At 41.6% G+C, this 23,388-nt stretch overlaps 1 protein-coding gene across 2 annotated transcripts in view; it reads right to left on the reverse strand.

Annotated features, from left to right (window-relative positions):
* Positions 1-23,388, reverse strand: part of Prkce (protein kinase C epsilon) — a 479,841-nt gene that overhangs the window by 278,321 nt on the left and 178,132 nt on the right. For both annotated transcript variants that reach the window (XM_090337014.1, XM_090337015.1), the window contains exon 2: positions 17,742-17,805. In XM_090337014.1, coding sequence (XP_090193140.1) covers positions 17,742-17,805 — 64 coding nt within the window. The remainder of the gene's footprint in view (positions 1-17,741; positions 17,806-23,388) is intronic.

Here is a 23,388-nt window from a genome sequence, read left to right on the forward strand (position 1 = left end):
CAGACAAATCTAGCACAAGTGTCACTTAGTACCATCACTCTGGAAAAGAATATGTCACATTAACTATTGAACCATCAATTCAGCACCCACGAAAATAACCTGAAGGAACAAAGGGCAAATGCAAGTGTGCCTCAAATATAGCAGTATCCCTAATAGTATCAACTTGAAAATATCCCAGATGTCTATAAAAACAATACATAAATGCATTTTGACATATTTACATAATGGAATAATATACAGAAACAAGAATGAATGTACTGCAACCACAAACATGCACCAACATAAGTGAACCTGGAAAGAATAATATTAGCTGAACATGTACTATTTAAGTAATGTTCAAAAATAGGTTATGAACTAAGCAATACATTATTTAGGGCGAGAACAGGTATAGGTAATAAAATTATAAGATAATTCAAGACAATGAATAACACAAAATTCAGGAGAATAATTGCCTTTGGGGGAAAAAAAAAGAATGAAGATCAGATCAGTGGAGAGGAGGGGGTAAGAAGACCCTAAAATGTTTGGGGTTTTCTATTCTCTTTTTCTTAAACTAGATCTCCAGTTCTTATGACTTATGATCTAGACTATAACTTCAGAATCAAAATAATGTGAGAGAGAAGATATAAGGCTGATTAGAATTAAGGACAAATTGATTCAAAAGATGGCCGGAAATTTGGCCTAGTGGTAGAGTGCTTGCCTAGCATGTGCAAAGACCTGGGTTTGATTTCTCAGTACCACATACATAGAAAAGCCAGAAGTGGTGCTGTGGCTCAAATGATAGAGCTCTAGCCTTGAGAAACCCAAGGACATTACTCAGGCTCTGAGCCCAAGACCAGGACTGGGAAAAAAAAATTGATTCAAAAGAAACAAATCACAGCATGTATTTTTCCCTTAAGTCAAACAAAGGAATCATCATTTGTTTTCCAAGGCAGACAGGCATGGGGAAGGCCCCGAGCTTAAGAAGTGAATGTGAAATCCAAATGGCCCTTTCAAAGATTAAAAACAAAAAATAAAATAGTCCCTCTCCAGGAACACCTAAGGTGTTTCTGGCCCGAGTCTGGCAGTGGAGTGGCTACATAATTACAGGCAGGGAGAGGTCAAGCAGTTGAAGAGACATCTGTAATTAAGCAGGTGAAGTGAGCCTTCCAAGCTCCAGTCACTGCCAACAGACCTGGTGACCTCAACCCCACCTATTACAGGCAATTCTTGACTTTCAGCCAGTTAAGCCTTCAAACCACACACAGTCCAGACATGGTCACTCAGCCATCAACTGGCAATAACATTCCAAAACAGAGCTTTCTGCCTTGCCAAAACTCGGTGCTTCCTCTACAGTTTTGCCATTTTATCTGGACCACAGTTATTTCTTAATTCACTTAATACATATTCCCTAAGGACCTGTATCCTGGCACTTGCCTGAGGGCGTGTACCTTACAGCAGAGACTCAAACGGTGTTTGCTTGGATAGAACTTAGACCAAAGAAAATATATGTGCCAGGCAAAGTGGCTCACTCCTGTAATCTCAGAAAGCTGAGATCTGAGGATAGCCGTTCAGAGCCAGCCCAGGCATTAAAGATCTAAACACCATGAGACTTTTATCTCCAATTAACCACTAGAAAACTGGAAGTGGTGCTGTGGCTCAAGGGGTAGGGTGATAGTCTTGAACTGAAGAGCTCAGGGACAGTGCTGAGGCCCAGAGTTCAAGCCCTATGACCAACAACAATAACAAAAAATATGCACAGCTAGATGCCCTTAGCTTATGCCTATAATCCTAGCTTCTCAAGAGGCTGAGATCTAAGATTTTTGGTTTGAAACCAGTCTGTGTAGGAAAGTCCACGAGAGTTTCATCACCAATTAAACACGAAAAAGCTGGAAGCGGAGCTGTGTCTCAAGTGGTAGAGAAATAGTTGTAAGCAAAAAGCTCAGGGATAGCACCTAGGCCTCTGAGTTCAAGTCCCAGGACTTAAAAAAAAACAAAAAAACCTAAAAAAAAAAAACCTTTTAAAGTATATGTACGATTGTTTGAATATCTCATCGCCTCCTAACATTCTTAAAAAAAAAAAAACTCAAAATAATAGGTAAGAAAAGGTGGGAGCATCAGTTCCTAGGCTAGAGGAGGTCAAGTCTGCTTCTGAAAATAGAAGCCAATAGAGCAAACCTGCCAGCCAGGTGTCCTAGTACCAACACAGGATGAGATGCTTCCAGATGAGAGCATCGTGTGAAAAGAAAAAAAATACACCTTTTTAAAAGCACAAGATGCTGGAGATATTACCAAAGTTTGTGTCTAAACAATGAGACATAATGAGCGAATTTTATAATACATTTCAGTGCTCTGGTAATGAAATCTCCTATCATAACGTTTAACTCAATTATGCAACTTCCATTCTGCTGGCTTTCAGATGTATTTTTAGAATAGAACATATCATGTGCAGACTTCAGGAGCTCCCTGCCTACAAGGCTGTCGAGGCGTTCTTCCTGCACAAGGAGGCTCAAGGAAGACTTGGGAACCCTAGGTTTGTTTTTTTGTTTTGTTTTGTTTTTGTTTTTTTTTTTTTTGCCAGTCCTGGGCTTGAGCTCAGGGCCTGAGAGCACTGTCCTTGGATTTTCTCAAGGCTAGAGCTCTACCACTTGAGCCTCAGTACTACTTCCGGCTTTTTTCTAGGTATGTGGTACCGAGGAATCGAACCCGGGTCTTCATGCATGGTAGGCAAGCACTTTAACCACTAGGCCAAACTCCTGCCCCCCCCAGGTTTGTTTTTGAGGGGGGAAGGGTTAGCTTTGCAATGCTTGTGTAACACTTAAGCTAGTATCCATGTGAACAGGCAGAGACACATCTCAAGCACTGGACAGCAGGCAAGCTCCATGGAATGAGACTCTCTTCACCCCGGTCCAGTCTCTTCTCAGGTCAACACTAGTTAAACCCTTCTCACAAAAACCTTAGTCTCGTCCCACTTGTGTGTTTTCTATGCAGGAGGAGTTTGCTAACTTTGAAGAGAAAATCTTCACTTAAATTTTCAGTAAGTACAACTATTCTATAAATAGATGCTGAGATCCAACTTTTCCCTTTTCCTATGATTTTATCTAGTCTTTCTTTCCTTTTTTTTTTGTTTGAAAGTATGCCTCATGGTTCATACCTTATAATCCTCTCTACTCTGGAGGCTGTGATCTGAGGATCATGTTTTAAAAGCCAGCCTGGGCAGGGAAGTCTGTAAGACTATTATCTCCAATTAGCCAGTTAACAGTTACACAGTAGACTATTTTCAGCAACTTAGCTTGAAATGAACAAAATTACAGCATTTGATTTTGATAGGACGATTCATGATCCAGGATCTTGAAACAATGTTAAAGGGGCTATTGGGCTCAGTTTTTGCTAGATGCTTAAAAAAATCTAGCCAAAATTTGAAGTTATCAACAAGAAACCTAGTAAGATGTTTAAAATAATATAAATCTATACTGGCAAGTATTAGTGAGGTGATCCTTTAAAAATAAAACTTATGATTTAAAGTCAACAATAAGCCCAGAGACTTTAGTGAAAAAGGAAGCTACTGGTTCCTCGTGGCAAGGAGAACACACATTCTTTGCAAATTTAAATTTCATTATCCATGTAAAATCCTCAGGCTGTCTCCAGGAGGCTTGGTATAGAATGGGATGGACTGAAGAAAGGAGCTAACATGTAGTGAACAATATCTTTATACTCGAGAACAACATTAAGAACATAAAAATCTTTGAAATAGAAAAGCCAAAAATAAGATACAATCAGTTGTCTTCCTCAATCATGTACCAAAGTACTGAGCTTTACCTTGGCTGCTTGCTTACCGACTATATGTTAGGAGAAATAAATGCTAGACTCTTCATATTATTCTCCCATCCTCTGTGATTTCAGATCTCTTGGAGAAAGCACTATGGACTTTTCCTGATACAATGTTCTTGGTAATTGCTTTAAAATGACTTAGGCTGCTCGCTCTTGGAAGGCTGATATCCAGTCTACCGGCAGTATTAAAAAAATATGGAAAATAGCAAATGCATTTGAGGGGGAGCAATACACTATCAGCATGAACATAAAACTTTTACTCTGTTATGTTGGAAAAGGGTTACTATAAGGAAAAGACTGAGAAATGTATTATAATGTTTTGGCTCATAAAATATTCATAAAACAAATCTTTCCCAATCAAGTTTGGACAAGTTTAATACCTATGCTTTGTGGTGTGTGATTTGCAATTAAATGAGCCTTTAAGATCTACCAAATAAAAGCTAGAAGTGACCCATGTGATAGAATGCTAGCCTTTATTGAAAAGGCTAAGGGATAGCACCTAGACCCTTAGTTCAAGCCCCAGTACTGACAGGAAAAAGAAAGAGAAGAAAGAAAGAAAAGAAAGAGAAGAAAGAGAAGGAGAAGGAGAAGGAGAAGAAGAAGGAGGAGGAGGAGGAGGAGGAGGAGGAGGAGGAGGAGGAGGAGGAGGAGGAGGAGGAGAAGGAGAAGGAGAAGGAGAAGAGGAAGAAGAAGAAGAAGAAGAAGAAGAAGAAGAAGAAGAAGAAGAAGAAGAAGAAGAAGAAGAAGAAGAAGAAGAAGAAGAAGAGGAGGAGGAGGAGGAGGAGGAGGAGGACGAGGAGGAGGACGAGGAGGAGGAGGAGAAGGAGAAGGAGAAGGAGAAGGAGAAGGAGAAGGAGAAGGAGAAGGAGAAGGAGAAGAAGAAGAAGAAGAAGAAGAAGAAGAAGAAGAAGAAGAAGAAGAAGAAGAAGAAGAAGAGGAGGAGGAGGAGGAGGAGGAGGAGGAGGAAGAAGAAAAAGAGAGGGAAGATGAAGAGAAAGAAGAAGAGGAACAGGAGGAGGAGGAGGAGGAGAAGGCAGACTTGTAATTTTTGCTTTTGAGACAGGGTCTCACTATTGTAGCCCAGGCTAACCTCAAATTTGACCCTCCTGCTTCAGTCTTCCATGTGTTGATATGATGGTGGTATAACAACATATCCAAGGTGGGTGGTTGTTGTTGTTGTTGCTTTTAATAAATAAAAGTAACTAGTTACCTTAAGTGACAGGATCTTACTGAAGATCATTGAAAGAATGGGAACTTTTAGTCACTAAATTAAAAAAATAAATAAATCACTGCAGTTATCCAAGTCAGCTTTCCAGCTAACACATAAATTCTTTCCATAACACTTAAGATGATGCTTTGGCCCCAACGTGACCGTCTCCAGAGAACCAAGAGTGTCCTGCTTCCACCTGGTCAGGTGTTTTAACAGCTAATGAGGTCTGCTTATCCAAGGCTCTTCTCATACACTGAACTAAGCTTAGATTTGCCTCCTTGGAACCTTCTAGTCATAGACCTTTCCCTGAGGAGCCACAGTATAAGTTCTCCCCCTCTTCCCATTGGCTACACTTTAAGTTCTTATACAGACATACCAGGTCTCGCCCACTATTAAGGCTCCTGCTCTTTAGCCAAGGATCATTGGGTCTAGTTCCTCAATACTAAGTATAAGAGGTGAGAAGACCAGCTTACTGACTCACATCGGAACTCAGAAAGTCATCACCCTGAGAACCCTAAATGCTGAGCACCTACTGGACCTATCACATCAACTGGTCCAAGTGAAAGGCAGAAATGCCCAGGAATGTTTTCAGCTTCCGTGGGCTTGTTGGTAACAAAGCCGGGAACAGAATCCAAGCTTCTCGTTTCAATAAATGAGTAGCTTATATTATTCCTCACTACAAGGCTACTTAAAACTGAAATCTGTCTTAAGTGCTCACAGTTCTCATGCCCAGCAATAGAAAGGTGGTGATGTTATCAGAACCCCCGTGTACTCCATCCATGCCTCTGTGCTGAGCTGCTTCTTGCTGAGTTTGGTGGTCTATCTCCATGTCTGGTTCACCATGAGGTCAAATGCAGAAGTGATCCTTGTTCCCAAAGGTCTGATACTAGAATGGAGCTCCTGGAGCTCCAGGAATTCAGGCCTGCCATATTATGAGGTCTGTAGGGAGAAGCAGAGCATTGTGCTGGCTCTAGGATATAGGTCACCTCTCAGGTCTGGGCTCTGAGCCTTTGAGTAGCTGTAACTTATGGGACAGGCATGGTTCAACTGGGACTCTACTTACAACAGGTGCAACATAAATATATGAATCCCTGGTTATAAAGAAAGACAAGAAGAGATCAGTGGGAAAATACAGTGTTGTGAACAAGAAGGTAAAGCTGGGGTGGGTCAGCGTGGGAAGGTTCACAGGAGGAGGCAGACTTGCAGTAATATTTTAAATGAACAGAGAAGTAGCTGAATGAACAGGGAGGGGATAGAGTATTTTAATGGAGAAGTTGGTGCATGAGGAGCCATTGAGGTGGCCTCAAAAAGTTCCTTATAAGCACATGGCAAAGAAAGCTTAAACAGTCAGGGTCACACCCACCCATGAAACTGATTGAACACTGGAATATGAAACAACTGATTATCAGAAGCAAAGTCAGCCAAACACCTTATTTATCCCAATAGTTTCCTTTGAAAGTGACACTTTTTTCCTGTTACTTTCATTTAGTCACATTCATTTATCCAACAAGTAAAAATTACACCCCTACCGTGTACCCAACCCCTAATCTAGAACTCTCTGCCTTTCCCCTTCTATAAAAAGTAGGTGCAACCTGCCTATCAGAGGAGGGTCACAGAGAGGTAAGTTCTGGCAAGGTCCCTGGGTGAGTTTCTTTAATTAAAGCCCCAGGAACCAGGAGAAAATTAGCACAGTGGGATCAAATTCAAGCACCACTCAATACTTTGGGGTATTTATAGAAAAACAAACACAAAAACAAAAAGAATCCAATATCCTGACTAGTGGCTTCTAGAAGGGTTGCTTAGTGCTCTATTTTCCTGGTATAAATTGGTTCCTATTCTTATTTCTGAAGAACACTGAGGCTGTCCCTTTTGACCCTGTGACTACTAGCAAGGCTAGAAACCAAAGCCTTGTCAGCACTGCTGAACTTTCCTGAGACCATGGACAGTCTTTTCAACCTCCTTCTCAAGAACAAAGATCAGGCAGGGAGAAGATTCTAAACACAAAGGACTCAAAGTTATTGACATAAAGTGGGCTAAATGGGAGCTGGGGAAGAGAGGGATTGTTCAATTCCCCTCTTAATCTTCCTTCCTTTTATTTTTTTTGGGGGGGGCAGATAGGTGAATAGGTGGTACTGGAATTCAGGGACTGGGCACTTCCCCTGAAGCTTCTCAAGGCTGATGCTATACCACTTGAGCCACATACCTCTACACTCACAGTTTGCTATTTCATTGGAGATAATAGTCTCACAGATTTCTCTGTCCAGGCTAGCTTCAAATGGTGATCCTTAGATCCCAGCCTCCTGAGTAATCAGATGTGTGCCACCAGCACCCAACTCCTTCTTAATGTTCAATCAAATAGAAAGCAATGCCAGCTGAGGATTGGTACAGAGGGAACCATCTAAAGCTACTCAAAGTAGAGACTAGCAGGTGGTATATCTCCTGGGAGCTAGTAGTAAAGCATAACCTCAGGCCCCATCCATACCTACTAAATCAGAATCTCAGATCTTTCACCAGATCCTAGATTGGCACTCTTGAAGTCTCATCCTCCGCACCCCAACCCCACCCCATATGTAAAATAAGGATGATAAAACTAATGTAGAGGAATGTGTAAAAATTCATCTGTGTATGGAAATATGGCTTAAGTTTTTTTTTAATCTCCCATTTTCCCCTTCAAGGAGCCTGGACATGTATAAACACCTATTACTTTTGACCCAGCACTAAAGAAGCAACATAATGAATGTGTACAACGTAGGAGTCCAGCCAGCAAGCCACATGTCACACCATGTCAAGAGTACAGAATCTTCAGTGATAAGAAAAGTCTATTCAATGTCTTCTAGTGCATATTAGAAGGGTCTGTTAGGCAAGAAATGTGTGGACAGCCTTATTCCTGGAGCTCGCAGACCCTAGATCCATTGTTCTGTGGATTCAATGGGTTACTTCTCTCCCACAAAGTTGTCTATAGTGGCTGACCAGGTCACTGGCTCTGTCTATAAGGGAATGAACACAATTTCACCTATTTTTTTTAAAGAATGAGAAACCAAATTATATGCTAAACAAAAATGTTTCTTCTTTTCCAAATTTCCCTTTTCGCTTTCCCAGACAATCACCATTCCCAATATGTACTGGATCACTGCAGAGACAGCTAGCATGTACACCCCCCCACACACACACAAGCAATGTAATCCCTATAGGTTTCCCATTTGCATTGTTCACTCTGTGCCCTCAACCACGAACAGAGTAACAGATATAGATATAGAATAGATATAAATATAGATATAGATATAGATATAAATATATACAGGTGTCTGATAGCTGCATGTGAAGACTCCTGAAAAAGTCAAAATCTGGTCAACTAAGCCCTGGTCCCTTTGTTTGATCTTCTATCAAAGAATAGCTTCATTTCCTCAGCTTCTTTGCTAGAGGATAACTATTTTTCCTTGCATTTCAAGTTTGCCATGGGCTCTAAGGGAACCATATTCATGGTTGTCACCTACTGATTGCCGACTCAAGGCAGAGCTCTCACGTGGAAGAACGACTTCCTGAGAGCCCCACTGACACCTGTCCTACTAAGAGCTGCCCAACAGCTGCAGCACACCACTGTGATTATTGATCTGCCTCCTGCTATCAGAACATGAGCTTCCAGAGTTCATTACCTCTGTGTCCCTGAGCTCAGGATACAGTATAAAGGGAAAATAAGCAATGCTAGTAATGAAGGAAACTGAGTACAAGGGGTAGGTAGGACAGGAGATTCAGAGACAATTAGTTTGCACCTTTGTGAACACAGGCATGGTCTACTCATCCTCAGTCAGTATAAACTCACACCAAAAGTTTCCAGTAAAGACAGAAGATTAATATCCCAGTGTTTGCCCTTAGATTAATGATGGTGAGCGCACTTGCTTGTGAAAATGTGAGTGCTTTAACAAAGCTAGTTAATAAGGATCATCAATAAAACTTGCAGCGCTGACCAATTTCAACTAGATAAAAGAATAGAATAATAGGTACTGAAAGACAACTCTCTAAATTAGATGAGTGGAAATACCCTTTTCTTTTAAGCCAGATCACAAGGACATTAACAACAGTAAATGATTAAATTATAAGCCACTTTGACCGAATATGATCTGAACTGCAAACATCAATTTCCCAAAGTAACCTTCTTATAAGATGAAGAAATGATATACAACAAGACAATAGAGACAGAATGGGAGGGACTATGCAGCCACATCCTGCGTGCGTGTGTGTGTGTGTGTGTGTGTGTGTGTGTGTGAACAGAAAATCTGTATCCACGCTCCCATAATGGCAGACGGAAAGAAGGCAGTGATCATAAGGACTTCTGTTCTTCAGTCACTCCAGATTCAATTCTGTTTTTCATCTGCTAATGGTTGGCATTTGGTGTTTTTAAGCATGGATGATTCATTTCAGAGGAACTGCTGTGCATCTAGAGGCTATTTGGAAGGAAATGAGGGTTCCTTGGCTTATTTCTCATCAAGCATTTTAGCAACATCTCTGGAACATTATAAACTACTTGATGGGGGCTATTTCCAAGCTAACTCCCCTTGTCTCATCTGGTGTGTATGATCACTTCTAGGAATAAACATTTATTCCATCAGGACAAGAATGAAGCCAAAATTCTGAAGGGTAAAGGACCTAGTTCCTTATGTCTGAGTAGCAGTGGCAGCGAATAGTTACGGCGGGATGGGGCTCAGGCAATGTGGGGTTCATGCTGTAAGATCAAATGTTTTTAAACATCTGACTTCAGTTATTTTTAAATTTTCTGACCCCCACATACTCTCAGAGAATCTGTCATAGCCACAGATGTCTGGGAAGCCTATAGGGTGAACAGAACCAGCATTTCATTGCCTAAAGCACATCCCACAGAGGAGCTGGATCAGCACCTTGGAATTGCTGTCTGGCTTTGAAGTTTCCTGTCCGGGAAGTTGGAGGCTTTCTCTAGCCTTTCCAGTGATGTTTATTAGAGACTGGACGGAAGTTGCAAACAGAAAGCATGAGAATGCCTGGGCTTGATTTGGAGATATCTTAGAAAGGCTGAGAAAAAGCTAGAGGGTGTACCTCAGTAGCAAAGCATTTGCTTCTCATGCACAAAGACCTGAGCTCAATCACCAGTACTTCTGGATGGGAGGATGGAAGGGAGGAAGCAAAGAAAGACTACAGGCTAGAATGGGAGACTGATTACCAGAGAACTGTAAAGGGGATAGAGGGTGCAAAGAAAACTCACAAAGAGATGTTGTCTGGACCTAGATCTGGATCTGAGTATCTTAGTTGTAACATGTACAGTATATAATATCCTGGACTTGATCAAGCGCTCGAGGGAGAAAGCCCTTGACCATGAAGTTACACCCAAGTCAAACTACCTTTGAACTTGAAAAGAATAGATTGATCCTTTATGGTCATTTCATTTTCTTGCTTATATAGCCTGAAATATTCTTCCTGTAACACTGATGACTGTCTTTGTTTAGATGTTTCTGAAGAACACATAATCAGTCCATTTAATTTATTCTGTCTATCTTGCCATTCCTAAAAATATGAGCCTCAAAACTATCTTTGATAACCACAAAATGGTTGTCATTGTCCCTTTGCTCAGAATGGCTTCTGTCTTCCTTGCCAATACAGCCGACCCATGTTTTCACCCAGTGTATTCCCTTGTGACACCCAGTTTGATACTCAGGGTGATATTGGCTTACATTGGTCTCTCGTGCTTTCTTCTGGCAATTACATTTCTGACTAAATTGCCAGCTCCTTGAAGGCAAAGGGTCATTTTTCCATGCTTGTGAATTTTCTCTCTCATTGTTTGCTTCCTTCCCCACTTCCCACTCCTTAAATCCAGCCATATGCCAAGTTGAGCACATTCAGCAGTATTGATGACCATTCATGTAAGCGAATGGCTCCTTGTAATTGATTAGTACACATATTATTAATGTGAATATATATTAAGGAACATATCAAACAATGGGAAATTTATAAGGAAAGAATATAGAATTCTGCTGAGCACTGGTTTCTTAGGCCTAACAATCCTATAATCTTAGCTATTAAGAAGACAATAACTCCTTATTGCAACAATGCTAGAATGTACATTCTAGCATTATTTCCAGTCTTCATTTATAAGTTTATTTTTACACTAAGAATCAGGAATTAAGATTTCCTCATAATTTACAATTTTGGTATATAATTTTGCCTTTTAAAGAAATACCTCTGTTATACATTTCCATAAGCAGACTTCACCAATTCATAGCAAAATAAATAAATGCACTGGTGACTCATGCCTATAATCCTAGCTTCTCAGGAGGCTGAGATCTGAGGATCACAGTTCAAAACCAGCCTGGGCAGAAAAGTCCTTAAGACTCTTAAGACCAATAAAACTACTCAGAAAAATCCAGAAGTGGTGCTGTGGCTCCAGAGCTAGCCCTGAGCACAATTCAGGTTCATGGATAGTGCCCAAGCCCTGAGTTCAAACTCCAGGACTGGCAAAAAAAATAAATAAATAAAGGACAGATCTGAGAATTGTGATTTGGAGCCAGCCTGGGCAGGGTAGTTTGTTCAATTAGTTATATCCAATTAACCAGCAAAAAGCCAGAAGTAGAGCTGTGGTACACGTGGTAGAGCAGCCTTGAGCAAATAAGCTAAGGTACAGCTGATTTCAAGCCCTGGAATAAGCAAAGCAAAACAAAGTAAAGAACAGAAAGGAAAAGAAACCTGATGGATATTATCTACACATGTCCTGGTAGAAGTAGAGATTCTACTGTAAACATAGTCTTGCATGCACAAAGGACTCAATGTTTCTAATAATGACAGCAAGTCAGTAGAAAATAAAAATCAGTCTGGCTAGGATTTGAAGCAGTCTAGTTTTAGACCAAGACCTACCATATGGAGCCACATTATAGAAAAGCCTTGAGAGAGACCCAACCATTCCTAAAATGGGAGCAAGACAGTTTTCATTTCTAAGAAAGTAGAAGAGATTCCTCTATTATAAACCAAAACAAAACCTCTCTGGACCACCTTTGGACAAAAGCTAAGAACATCAGCCTTAGGTTTCTATAAAAGGCTTTCCAAAAAAAAGAAAAGAACTAAAAATTTTAAAAACAGCAGGAGGTCATTTCCATGTTGGCAAACTCATTATCAGGCCTTGACTTGGTGCAGGTGCCTGGCTCAGAGCCTGGGGTCTGGGCCCCACAGTTCCTCAGAAATTCACCCCATGGCCTGAAGCACATCACCTGCCCTCTCGGTCTCCCATCTCCACGTCAGGGTGATGACAGCAGGTATTTTGTTAAGTAAAAATCTCTACGTACATGCCGTCTTTCCAGATCCCAGCAAAGCTGGCTTGATCACATCTTTCTCTCTGGGCAACTTGACAAATGTCCAGAGGACAGCTGCCAAGATGGGTTAAGATATTTTAAACATCCCTTCAGAAAGGGTGAGGGATTTGACTGAAGAAGAAAAATTGAATAATTATCTTCAAATAGATGAAGAGCTTTCATCCATGGCCGCTGAAAACACAGGGACCACATGTTCCCGGTCTGCACTCAGCATTGACAGGATGAATGTCTTTCTGAAACTACTTCATCTTAGGAAGAGTGCAGAGGAGAGATATGGGACCAAACTATAGCTGGTTCTGAACTATGCTGGAGATAATCTCAAAGCTCCTGCCAGGTCTAAACTGCCACCTTACCTTCCCCCCAAACCCTTCCCTGGATATCCTGCCTGCTGCTCTCAAGGTGACAGTGGCCACCTCCACACCCCCAGGTCTCCAAGGCTTTGGGATATTCAATGAGCATCTCTGGAACTAATCATAGTACCTACTCCAAGGGCCGCTGTCTCCATCTACACTAGTAAGCAGCCGGGATCTCAGACTACACTCTTTCCCAGAGAGAAGACTGACTGGTTTCTACTGCATGTGGTTGCAGGAAGAGAAGATGTATTCTGTTCCCTGCTTCTTCTCTTCCATTTGCCCCACTCCTACAAAACACAATCCCACCAGAACTTGATTTTAATTTACTCTTTGAAGGGAGGAGATTGAACTCAGAGCATTATGCTTACTAGGCAAGTGCTCTACTAGTCAAGCCAGCCCTTTTTGATCTGATTGAGATTGGGCCTTGCTTTTCTGCCTGACACTAACCCAAACCATGATTCCAGCTTCCTGCTGGAGCTGAGATGACAGACACCGCACACCCCATTTCTTCTGTTATGATGGGGAAGTCTCACATACTTATTTCTTTTCCTTTTCTTCCTTCCTTTTTTTTTTTTTTGCTAAGGCTGACCTGTAATTGTCTTGCTCCTGAGTTTCTAGGATGATAGGGTCCAGAATTTGATTTCGGTGCATTACTTGTGATTCATGTACTGCCAAAAGCAGCACAACAGTACAGCTGGTGAACCCTACCTCCCAATGGGACTTACTTCTTGCTATTTCTATTGTTGAAGAACTCTTCTAGATAAGCAGCACACCTGGAAAGTAAAAGTGTCTTAGCCCCAGGTCACAACCTGACCTGCAATCAGAGGCCTGTGAGTAATGCTACATTGTAATGATAAAGAATAAAAAAACCACATAGACATAAAAATCTTAGATGGAATATATACTCTATAGACATAATGTTAGATTATATAGATCGATCTGTACCTATGACATACAAACTCTCAGCTTAATTTTAATTATGTTCTAAAATTTATGTGCCAGTTATTGCACAGAGATTCATTCTCTTCTGAATACTTGTTTAACATGACATTTGAAATATGATGTAAAAAAATCAGTGTTAAAAAAGCCATATAATGTGTGATTGTTGTCCTTAATGTACTCTGTTATCTCTCATCTTGGTTATCTCTATGGTTACAGTATTTTACTTTGTTATCTGATATAGTGTATATTTGGTTATTCGGTTATTTGAAATAGGATAGGGAAGGGGGGAAAACAAGATGAGGGGCGGGGGTCGGGGAAGGGAAATGTGGACCAAAACATGAGAAATGGTATTAATGTTTGTGAAGTAATGCACCTTCTATCTGGCAAATATAATGTAACCCTTCTATTAATTACAATAAAAATATATGAAAAAAACCAGTGTTAAAATCTTTTAAAATGAAAAATCATACACAAATGACAAAGGAGAAATACTAACTAATGAGCAAGAAACAATCATTTTGCACCTATGAGAATTACACTGTTGCTTATGCTTCCATTTTGTCTTAAGTGTCTGGTAAAACTATGTAGTTCCATGCTTGTCAGGAAGCTATCTATTTGCTGTCTACGATAAAGCCCACAAAATAAGAAGCAGCCTGAAACTAGAGGTTTACATAGGACAATTCTATAAGTAAGTTTGCTCTTGGGATAAAGTGTCTAAGACTATACTGGTCCCACAAAGTGCACATCTTCCAATCCCTTCTTCCTACTGTGGATATTAGCTCTCTCTTAGCCATGAACTCTGACAGATTTCCATTTAAATTATACCAAAGGATAAAAATCACATGGCTAGAAATGACTTTAACTATCACCCCAGCTGACCCTTTACTTCTAGGGTTAGTTTCCCCGGATTTGCTAAAACATACAGCAGTCACATCCTATTAAGTGAGCTGCACAGGACATACAAGCAGTGGAATTTTATTAGACAGAAATTACATTATCTAGCCAGGCTTTCTAACAGCATGTGTGCAAGGAAGAGAATCTTGTGGCATATCCTAGAACAAGGGGTACAGTCACACTGTCTCCCCACCCCCGCTCCTTTATCTGAGCTCTTGGGAATTTACATGTGTTAGAAAGTCTGTGCATTTTCTACAAATACATGTCTTTTTCCATTGATGAGCTGGAGCATTGGAGATGGGAGAGGCTGAATGGAGATTGGAGAAGAGGTGTTTGGTGGCAGAATAATAGAGTGGTAAGACTTCAGCTATGACTCATTTCAACTTTCTTCTCACCCTTTCACAGAACACATTTAGTTATTTTACTCCAGAAAAGGACTTTGGCAAGAATCTGAAAATGTCCACAGCCCATAAATCAAATAGCGTGACTGAAACAACCACTGTTCACATCACATGGTCAAGACATTGAATGTTATAGTCTCTTCTTCTCTTGGTCCTCTCTTCCCCCTCCCAACCCCTAACAGAATCCAAACCACCTCCAGACCAGGAGCCTTACTAGTCCAAGCCACAGGCCTAGGCGAACAGATGGGTACGACATAAATGGATCACAACAAGACTAAGCTTAGAGGAAGGGACTACCACACCCTCCACCCACAGAGAGCATCCCAAGTCCAAGAACAGCAAGAAGGAGAAGGGGAATAAAAAAAGAGTAGAAAAACATCTTCTTTTCTCCAGAGCAACACATGCTAACACTTTTCAGATCCTGGCATGTAACAGCATTTCTAAAGTAAACTCTATTTTCTTTAGATGAAAGAGATTAAAAAAGAGAGAGAAAGAGATTCAGAATTTAACCCAATGAAACTTGCTTTGGCTATTCACATGCAATAAATGACACAATCAAAAAGGGGGGGAAGCAAATGCTTCTGATTTATTCATTCATCCACTGTCCATCTCTTTTTCCTCTAATATTAACATGTATGTGTGTGTGTGTATATGTGTGTGTGTCTTCTATAATTTTGCAAGTCATTATTTTTTTTGAGGAAAAGGAAAATAACCCAAGCGCTGCCATGGGTAACCCAGAATCTTGGCAAAGGAAATACATATTTAATTATGATTATGGAAGTAAAACTGGAATTGATTTTCCTCTAGCAAAGATTTCAGAAGTCATTGTTAACCTTAAGTGAATTTAGAGCCCATACCATGTTAAAAATATTAAAATGCTTTACCTTATTGTTTGCTTTATAGTTGGGATTTTTTTGTTATTGTTGTTGTTGTTTGAGACAGGGTCTTACTATATTACTTTAAACTCCTGGGCTCAAGAAATACTCCTGTGTCCAGTGGGATTACAGACCTTACCACTGTACCTGTCTAAGTTGATTTAGTTCTTCATCTGGGTGGTGGGTTCACTGACACTTTTTACTTTTCTTTAGGCCCTTTGTAGGTTTTTAATATTTCATGTGAAATACTATTAAATTCTCAAATCGACCACAGCTTTTATTCCTGGGCTGTTGGGTGCTAAGCACAAAGAAGGGAAATTGGAAATGCCAAGAACAGAAAGTGTAAACAACCAATTCAGAAAGGAGTTTAAAGCTTTAAACCTTTGACAAATCCCTGGGATCTTATTGAGGACTGATTTCTCCTTTGATCCCCATGTGTACGCAATTACTGAAGCCTTCTGAACACCTGAGGAGACAGGTGATAAATGAGCTGGGTGAGAATGATCAGGCACCATTATCAAGTGTGTCATTTGACCAGCTCCTTTGAATTTCCATACTTACATAATCTTTCTTCTCTATCAAAGAACCATCAGCCAGAGGCTATGCATAGGATTTTGTGCTTGTGATTCTTAGTATTTGGGGCAGACATTGTGAATGTCTAAGAATTATACCTAATAGAACTAAAAGTGATGATGGTCCATCTTTTTCTTAAGGACAAAGCTCCCACATGACAGTGTGTGTGTGTGTGTGTGTGTGTGTGTGTGTGTGTGTGTGTGTGTGTGTGTATGTGTGTGTGTGTGGATATGTGTGTGTGTGTGTGTGCATGCATGCGTGCGTGTGTCTGTCTGTCTGTCTGTATATATGCATGCACTGGGGCCTAGTGGCTGTTCTGAGGTTTTTCACTCAATGCTGGCATTCTACCACTTAACCTAAAGCTTTACTTTCTGCTTTCTGCTCCTTAATTGGAGATAAGAGTCTTGAAGACATTCCTGTGCAGACTGGTTTTGAGTCTTGACCATCAGATCTCAGCCTCCTGAACAGCTAGACATGATAAGCCACTCACTAGTGCCTGGCCAGAACGCCAGTCTTTCACATGGTCAAGGAGAGCTACCCCTGGTCTCCCAAAGTCTCTGCCATGCCAACATTTTCAGTCCCCTGCCCACAGAGAGAGAAGGAGGAGAGGAAAAACAGTTATAATGGTTCCAGTGTCTGCTTGTCAAACGTTTAAGGCCTGCCATAATCACCTTGTGTCTGTATGAACAAGGTTTTCTTTTCTAGCCTCCCTTTTTGCTCTGATTGCTCAGTCTTCACGACTCAGCACAAAACCTTAAAAGGAATTAAATGAGCAAAGGAAAAAAAATCAAAAGAAGATGCCGTAAAAAGAAGAGAGAAGGAAAATGCAACTATCAGAGAAAATACACACGCTGCATAATCAACCAGTGGAGAGCAGTGTTCCCTTCTTTCTCTTTAATAACAGGGCTTTTGCTATGTAAAGAACTGGTAAAAAAAAAAAAAAGAATCTATAAATGTTCTAAAGAAGATTCTGAAGTTTGACACCTTATTTGTTTTGTTTCTGAAAACTGTTAGACCAACTGGTTTTACTTCCTCCTCAGAGAGGGACACAAACCCCACACAAGCCTCCTGGGAGAGGCTGTCTCTGCCAAACCTGCCCTGCACATGGTATGTAGAAATGCCTGTTTTACTGGTCTTACTTTGGTAAGTCAGAAATCTTCCCTCTGCTTCACTACAAACAGATGGCTATTCCCTTTTGGTACATAGGCAGAGCATCTTCAAAATAACCTTCTCCTTTAAAGCATGCCAATTAAATAAATATCACAATGATGTGTTCCAGCTGAGGAAGAGAGGGAGGCATCCGGAAAACAGAGAGTCAACAGCACAGGACAAAAAAATGACAGGTCATGCTCTCCTACCTTCACCAGATGACCCCGAAAGATCGATGATCACATACACTTTTCCTTCTGGCTCCAGATCAATCTGCAATTAAGAAAATGACAGTGACTCCGTTAGTGTATTGTGTTGGCAACTGGAGAGTCCCACACATTTCCATCCCAAGCTGCTAAAAGCTAAAGTCACAACTCCATGAGAGGCATCAGCTCACAATTTGTCAAGCACTAGATGAGTTGAAAATGAAGGCACTCTAACATCAACTGGATGCAGCCTCAATTACAGTACTGGGAGGTCTGATGCACACTGAAAGGCAGTGTGCCATCCCTGTGGCTCTCAATGGGAACTAATTCTGCTCCATATGAGACATTTGAAAAACCTCTGGAGACGGTGTGCGTGTGTGTGTACTGAGGCTTGAACTCAGAGCCTTAGCTTTTTACCTCTACGCTAGTGCTAATGCTCTGCCACTTGAGCCACAGCTCCACTTCTGACATTTTGCTGATTGGAAATGAGTCTAACAGACTTTCCTTCTCAGGCTGCCTTTGAGAAAAATGATTCTCAGATCTCAGTCTCCTGAATAGTTATGATTGTAGGCATGAACTACTAACACCAGGCTCTAGAGAATTTTTAATTGCCTTCACTGGTGGAGACCATATCACAACTGATGTCTAACGGGGGGAGATCGGGGGGTTATAAAACATCCTGCAATGCACAGGACAGTCCCCAGAAAAGGGCATCACCCAGCCCCAAAGGTTAATAGCGTACAAGTTGAAAAGCACTGTACAATATCAATTTGTAGATAAGGAAATCATACTCGGGGTTCCAAGGTACATGGCTGCACTGAATTTCAATGTCAAGACTATCTATAGAGCTCATGTTCTATATTCTACTGCTTCCAGAACAAGTAAGATATAGGAACAAATAAGAGACATTCCTGCTCTCACCATGTTTATAATCTTATTGAAAAGTTAAACAACAATGCTGAACCCCCACTTAATGGTAAGGGACAGAATTACTGATCACCTATCAGAGGAGCCTGCTACCAGGCAGAAGAGCAGTCTGGAAAGTCTTCTTGGACAAGAAAGGACATTCTAGATAGTACAAACAACCTAAGCAGAGATTTGGAATGTGTGTGATGCTTGTGCAAGATTGTGGGACCTCCAGGCTCAGGTTGTGTCTTGATGACACATGTGTTCTGCAAACCCCAGCTTCTACAGGATTGTCATGAGAATCATCAATACTGTTCAGTGTTTATCACTGACCTTCTTGAACCATTTCCTCTCAAATCCAGCTAATTATTTCTACATAGAACCAAGCTGATGAAACTTCAATGTGGGGAGAGGGAGTTGGACCTTTTACTTTGAAGACATCTTTGCAAGGTCTGAACTCTCCTAACAGAAACTGTGTGTATTCTCCAGAAGAAAGAGCAGTAACTCTGGAACCCTGGATTATAAGATCTCCCAACCTCCTTTCCTTTTCAGCCTCCACAATCCCATCTATCTATGTAGCATTGGCTCACAAGTGCCAGGCTCTCTCCCCAACAAGCTGTACATTTTTTGAGGGCAGGAACCACTATCCCCTCCTTTTCAGTTTCCATTTGTCCCCAGCAAAGAACAAGCATTCATTTAGCAACTTCAGGTGTCTGGTGGACACCTCCTGCTCCTTCAAGGTCAAGGTCAATTATCACTTCTTTTCTGAAGCATTTCCAGACATACTCCATTAGAATTCATTACGCCCTCATCTGTGCTCTCACAGTTTATCAGACATGCCCAATTATGAAAGGGTAACACATTGTCTATCCAGCTATCTTTCCTGCTAGATAAAAATGTATGATGTCCATATTTGCATCCTCAGCTCACCATCTGTTGGTCAGGAAACATTGGATATATACTAATGGAGGTGGGGAAAAAGGCTCCATACTCAGGACTCCAGAATCTACTCTTCATCATTCATCCCTCCAAGCCTCCATCTTCTCTGTGGAGAACAGTAGATCCGGGTCTGTATTAAAGTGTTATTTGAATAAAACAAGGGGGACATCAAAGTGGCTCCACCAATGAGTTACACCTATGAGACAGTGAAACTCAACTTGATGGATGTTTCTAGGTCACTCTTCCCAGAGTCCACATTTCCAGAGCCACTCATTCTACAATCTCACTGCATTGGCAGACTTAGCCTTTTGTTAAGAGTGTCTGCTGCTTTTCCCCATCCTTCCTCTTCATCTAAAGGGGCCTTGCATGCCTCACGGATAAGGTCACTGAGTAGAGTCCAGATACCCTGGACATGAGGAGTGAATGAGTGCAGTGAGCAGATCTGCTCACTTGGGCCTGGGATCCAGATGAGAACCAAGGATCAAACTTATGGTAGCATAAGATGACTTTCTTCATCCCTTTTACTCACAGTTTTAAGTTTACGGTAAAGAAAAGATGCCCCAAACTCTCCCGGCGCCTGCACTGAATTACCACAGGAAAAACAGCAAGTGACTCTTCCTAAACAGAGCCAAACCAGATTCCTGTCCCTGCCAAAGTTCAAAATTATCAGGAGCCCTCTTGCCCCAAAGCATGGAATTTAAATAATGTATGCTTCTTAGAGATTAGATCACCCCCACTGAAAAACCTCCAGCAAAATGAAACACTTTCTCAGATCCTCCAAGTCAAAGATTCCCACGAACTGTAGAGTTTCTTGGCGAAGCACAAGGCTATCTGGGAAAGGCAGGGAGGAAGACAGCAGGGGAATGAGATGGGGTGGTGAGGCTTATGAGAAGGCAGGCAGGGAGCCTAGTTTTGCATGCGAAGAGGGAGTGAGAGACTCGTGGCAGAGAGGACAGGTCATTGATAATAAAACGTATTTAGGATATTAACATTCAAGATAGCAATCAGAAACCATTTGAGCACCCACTGCTCTCTCAATGCTGGTGAGCTGTATTTCCCAGCAGAAAAATAGAAATTAAGCTATTAAACATGCCACAAGCAACAAAGAGCTTTGCAGCCTGAGGAGATGGCCACAGTGTCCCAGCCAAGCCCCAGCCAGCCAAGTGAACAGGCTCAGAGAATCTACCCAGGGTGGTGGCACTTCACTGCTGCACACCAGAGGTCTTGCTGGGTACAAAAAAAGTGGCAGCAACTGGTGCAGCTTCATGGCCAAATGAATTTCATCACAAATTCTGTCCACGCCAACATGGCCTGGATAATGAGCAATGTGTGTGCCCAGCTCTGCACAATCCTGAGCAGTGTGAGCGTTTGCCAATCAATGCTGGGCAGCTGGTACCACAAAGAAGCAGACCTGCAGCCTCTTCACAGCCATTTCCAGGTTAGTTCTGAAGCGCGGTTGTGCTCCAGGTTCCTCTCACTTGTCCCAGATGTATCACGTCTTTGAAGACCTTGTACCTCTCTCTTGATCCTCCAGCTATCATCTCTGTTCTCTACGGCCCTGATTTTCTGTCAAGCTACAGTGCCTTTACCTATGCCTCCGAATAGGACCAAACAGTCAGGAGATGACTACAGCCTTTGGCATTAGACTAGAGCTAATCCCAGTTTTGTCCTTTACCTGCTAAGTGACTTTATAATGACTGACTCACCATGAGCTTTAGAATTGTGTGTGTGTGTGTGTGTGTGTGTGTGTGTGTGTGTGTGTGTGTGTGTGTGTATGTATGCTTAGGAGTGGGTATGTGTGTGTACAAGGCTGGAGCTCTACCACTTGAGCCACACATCCACATCCTGCTTTTTGCCGGTGAATTAGAGATAAAAAATCTCTTAGTTTAGTGTGCCTTGACTGGCTCTAAACCACGATTCTCATATCTCAGCCTGCTGAGTAGCTAGGATTACAGGTGTGAGCCACCGGTCCCTGGCTGAGCATCAGCTTCTTCCTCTGTGAAATACATTTTTATAGAAACCTCACAGGACAGTATTTATACACAATGGAATTCTATGTTGCAGTCAGAAAGAACGACATCACCCCATTTTGTCAGGAAATGAAAAGACTTAGAAAAAAATCATACTAAGTGAAGTAATCCAGATTCAGAGGAATATAGGCTCAATGGTTTCCCTCATTTGTAATAATTAGTACACATCTAGGACTCTCCTAGCAGAAGATTATGATAGAGCAAAACCTATATACATAAGGCCATATAGGATGACGCTAAATGAAAGGACCTCCAGGATATGGAAACAAAAGCCATATGAGTGATTGTTGTCCTTAATATACTATGTTATCTCTCATCTCTTTTGCTGTCCCTTGGTCATCTTATATGGTTACAGTATTTTACCTTGTTATCTGATATATTGTATATATGCTTATTTGGTTATTTGAAATAGGATAGGGAAAACTAGATGAAGGGCGGGTGGGGGGAGGAAAATGAGGACCAAGACATGAGAAAGGGTATCAATATTTGTGAAGTAATGCACCTTCTATCTGGTGAATATAATGTAACCCTTTTATTAATTACAATAAAAATATATGAAAAACAGAAACCCCACAAGACATAAAAGCAAAGCCCTTGGCCCTTGGGACAGGCTGTGCAGTTAGCAGCAAACTAACTAGTTGGGCATCCTTAAGCCAGCTCATCTAGGCTGCTGGTGAGTGAATGGAGCTAGCTATAAGTCCCTTGCCATTTAGCTGCTATGAGATTTTCTACATAGGGTGCTTAGCATGTGCCTGACACAAAATAATCAGTTGTTGACGCTATTATTAAAAGGCCACATCTTCAAGTTCTTATTCGAATGTTATTTCTACTGTGACAAGGCATTTTCTTGTCCCAAGTTGCTATTATTGCCTGTGACTACAACCTGTCTGATGATGTTATAGCGGTGCTGCAAATATCAACGAAAGAACCAAGGTAGAAGCCTTGTATCCAATCTGAGGGAAAGCAAAAGACAAGCAATACACCATACATCTGGGGATTCCTGAGAGACAGAAGAGGAGGGGGACCACAGGCTCTGTAACATTTCTTGTGCCCCAGACACTGGGTTGGGTGCTATACCTGACTTAGTTCACTCAGTCTACTCTGAAGTTGAAATGACTCCTCTTTCCAAATTAGAAAAATTGGGTACAGAAAGCTTTCAGCAAGCATCTTTGCCCCAGTCTTCCCTAGTACGGTAGAAAGATGGTTCTTCCTCAGTTCCTCTGGGCAGGCTTGGCCCCTGCCCACACCCAACAGGCCCTCAGTGGCTACCCTGACAGCCTGTCCAAGGCACATGCTCCTTCTCCCAGCCTCTACCCCCGGTGTTCTCACCCTCCCTTCCAGGAGTCATTGGCTTCTGCAGCCAGACCTCCCACATGCCCACACTGCCCTCACTGAGCCAAGTGCAAGGCCTCCCTGCACTAAGAGCTCCACACGACCCATAACTACTCCATAAAGAAAAAGGCCAAAGCACAAGAACTTTTGGAAACATAATATTTAAAAGCAAAACCAACTCCCAATGGTTTCTTTGTATTCTTGGCACAGTTCTTCATGCACCTTTGCTTCACTCATTCTCACAATGACTCTGCAAGGTGATTAGCATCGTCCTCAGCAGGGGAAAGCTGAGGCTAAGGAAGCTCAGTCTACCCCACCTGTGCTGGTGATGGCCCGCATGACTGCAAGGGTCCGCATACATCCTTCATCTCTGGGAGTACACCTCTATTATAGCTCAAACCTATAGCTCCTGACTGTCAGTTCTTCCAGCACCCCTCCACCCC

The sequence above is a fragment of the Megascapheus bottae genome, chromosome 7 (assembly GCF_031878675.1).
Source record: "Megascapheus bottae isolate mThoBot1 chromosome 7, mThoBot2.hap1, whole genome shotgun sequence".
NCBI classification, from domain to species: domain Eukaryota; kingdom Metazoa; phylum Chordata; class Mammalia; order Rodentia; family Geomyidae; genus Megascapheus; species Megascapheus bottae.